This window comes from Bidens hawaiensis, unplaced genomic scaffold, assembly GCF_021521415.1.
Source record: "Bidens hawaiensis isolate Kalapana, Puna unplaced genomic scaffold, B.hawaiensis_p1.1 tig00018215_1, whole genome shotgun sequence".
NCBI classification, from domain to species: Eukaryota; Viridiplantae; Streptophyta; class Magnoliopsida; order Asterales; family Asteraceae; genus Bidens; species Bidens hawaiensis.
This window is the reverse complement of record NW_027492753.1, coordinates 230,648-231,945: the sequence shown is the minus strand read 5'-3', so window position 1 is coordinate 231,945 and position 1,298 is coordinate 230,648. Positions and strand designations below refer to the sequence as shown.

Sequence of the window (1,298 nt, the reverse complement as noted above, 5' to 3'; positions counted from 1 at the left end):
CCGGCAAATGATGAATTCCCAAAGGAATTTTTTCACACTTGATGCCGTTATTGATGCGAACGGTTTGGCTTCCACCCATTTGGTGAAGTAATCAATGGCCACTATAAAGAATTTGACTCGTCCGGGAGCTTCTGGGAATGGTCCCATAATTTCAATAGCCCACTTCTGGAACGACCAGGCGGATGTTACCGGAATCAGTTCATTTTTAGGACGCAAGGTATTGGGGGTATGACGCTGTCAAGAATCACACTTTCTAATTTCTTGCATGGCGTCCAAGTGAATTCCGTGCCAATAATACCCAACTTTCATGTTTTTTGCAACAGTGTTTCTAGGACCCGCGTGCAAGCCACAAATGCCCTCATGAATTTCTCGTATTAGATAATTCGCATCTTCGGTGTCTACACAACGCATCAGTGGTCCTAGAAATGATCTCCGGTACAACACGCCATCACTCAGTAGATAATTCAAAGCCTTGTGCTTAATCTTCCGGGCTTCAGCTATTTCTGCTGGAAGGACTCCGGATGATAAATAAGCCTTGATCGGTGTCATCCATGATTCGACGCCCATCTGAATTACCATAACTTGATTATGTGGAACGGATGGGTGGTCCAGGACTTCAACGCGAATATCTTTAGCAAAGTGCTCAAAATTTGTTGAAGCTAATTTGCTAAGGGCGTCCGCAGATTTATTCTCACTCCTCTTGATATGGATAATGTTAAAGGAGGAGAATTGGCGAATTAAGTCCTTTGCTTGCGAGAGATAAGAAGCCATAATGTCTTTTTTTGCTTCGTATGTTCCGTTTATCTGTCCCGCAATCAACATGGAATCCACCCGTGCTTCCAAATATTTCACCCCAAGTTTGTTAGCTATCCGCAGGCCCGCCAAAAAGGGTTCGTACTCTGCCTCATTGTTGGTGCTTTTAAAGTCTAACTTTATGGCATATGTGAACTCATGACTCTCAAGGTTGACTAGCCTGAGGCCTGCACCAGATCCTTCATTGCTTGAAGCTCCGTCCGTAAACAATGACCAAACTTGTCCTTGTTCCGGAGGTGCTTGGGGTTGTTGTTCCATCAAACATTCTTTCTCTTTGTGCTGCGGGACTTCAGTGACGAAGTCCGAAAGCACCTGTCCCTTGGTTGTTGGTCTGGGCTTATACTCGATCGCATGTTTGCCCAGTTCAATGGCCCACTTTGCCAACTGTCCGGACAATTCTCGTTTACTCAACACATTCTTGATTTTGTATCCGGTCAGAACATTTATGGGGTGTCCCTGGAAATATCCGCAGAGTCATCGGGCTA

At 45.1% G+C, this 1,298-nt stretch overlaps 1 protein-coding gene across 1 annotated transcript; it reads right to left on the bottom strand.

The window, feature by feature from the left end:
* Positions 1-237: 237 nt before the first annotated feature.
* Positions 238-771, bottom strand: LOC143555614 (uncharacterized). Its single transcript, XM_077045132.1, has one exon. It carries the CDS (start codon positions 769-771, stop codon positions 238-240), a length of 534 nt encoding a protein of 177 aa, XP_076901247.1.
* Between the last annotated feature and the right edge of the window lie 527 nt (positions 772-1,298).

Excerpts from the sequence above, each read along its gene's own strand:
- LOC143555614 (XM_077045132.1), bottom strand. The coding sequence starts at position 771 with ATGGCTTCTTATCTCTCGCAAGCAAAGGACTTAATTCGCCAATTCTCC.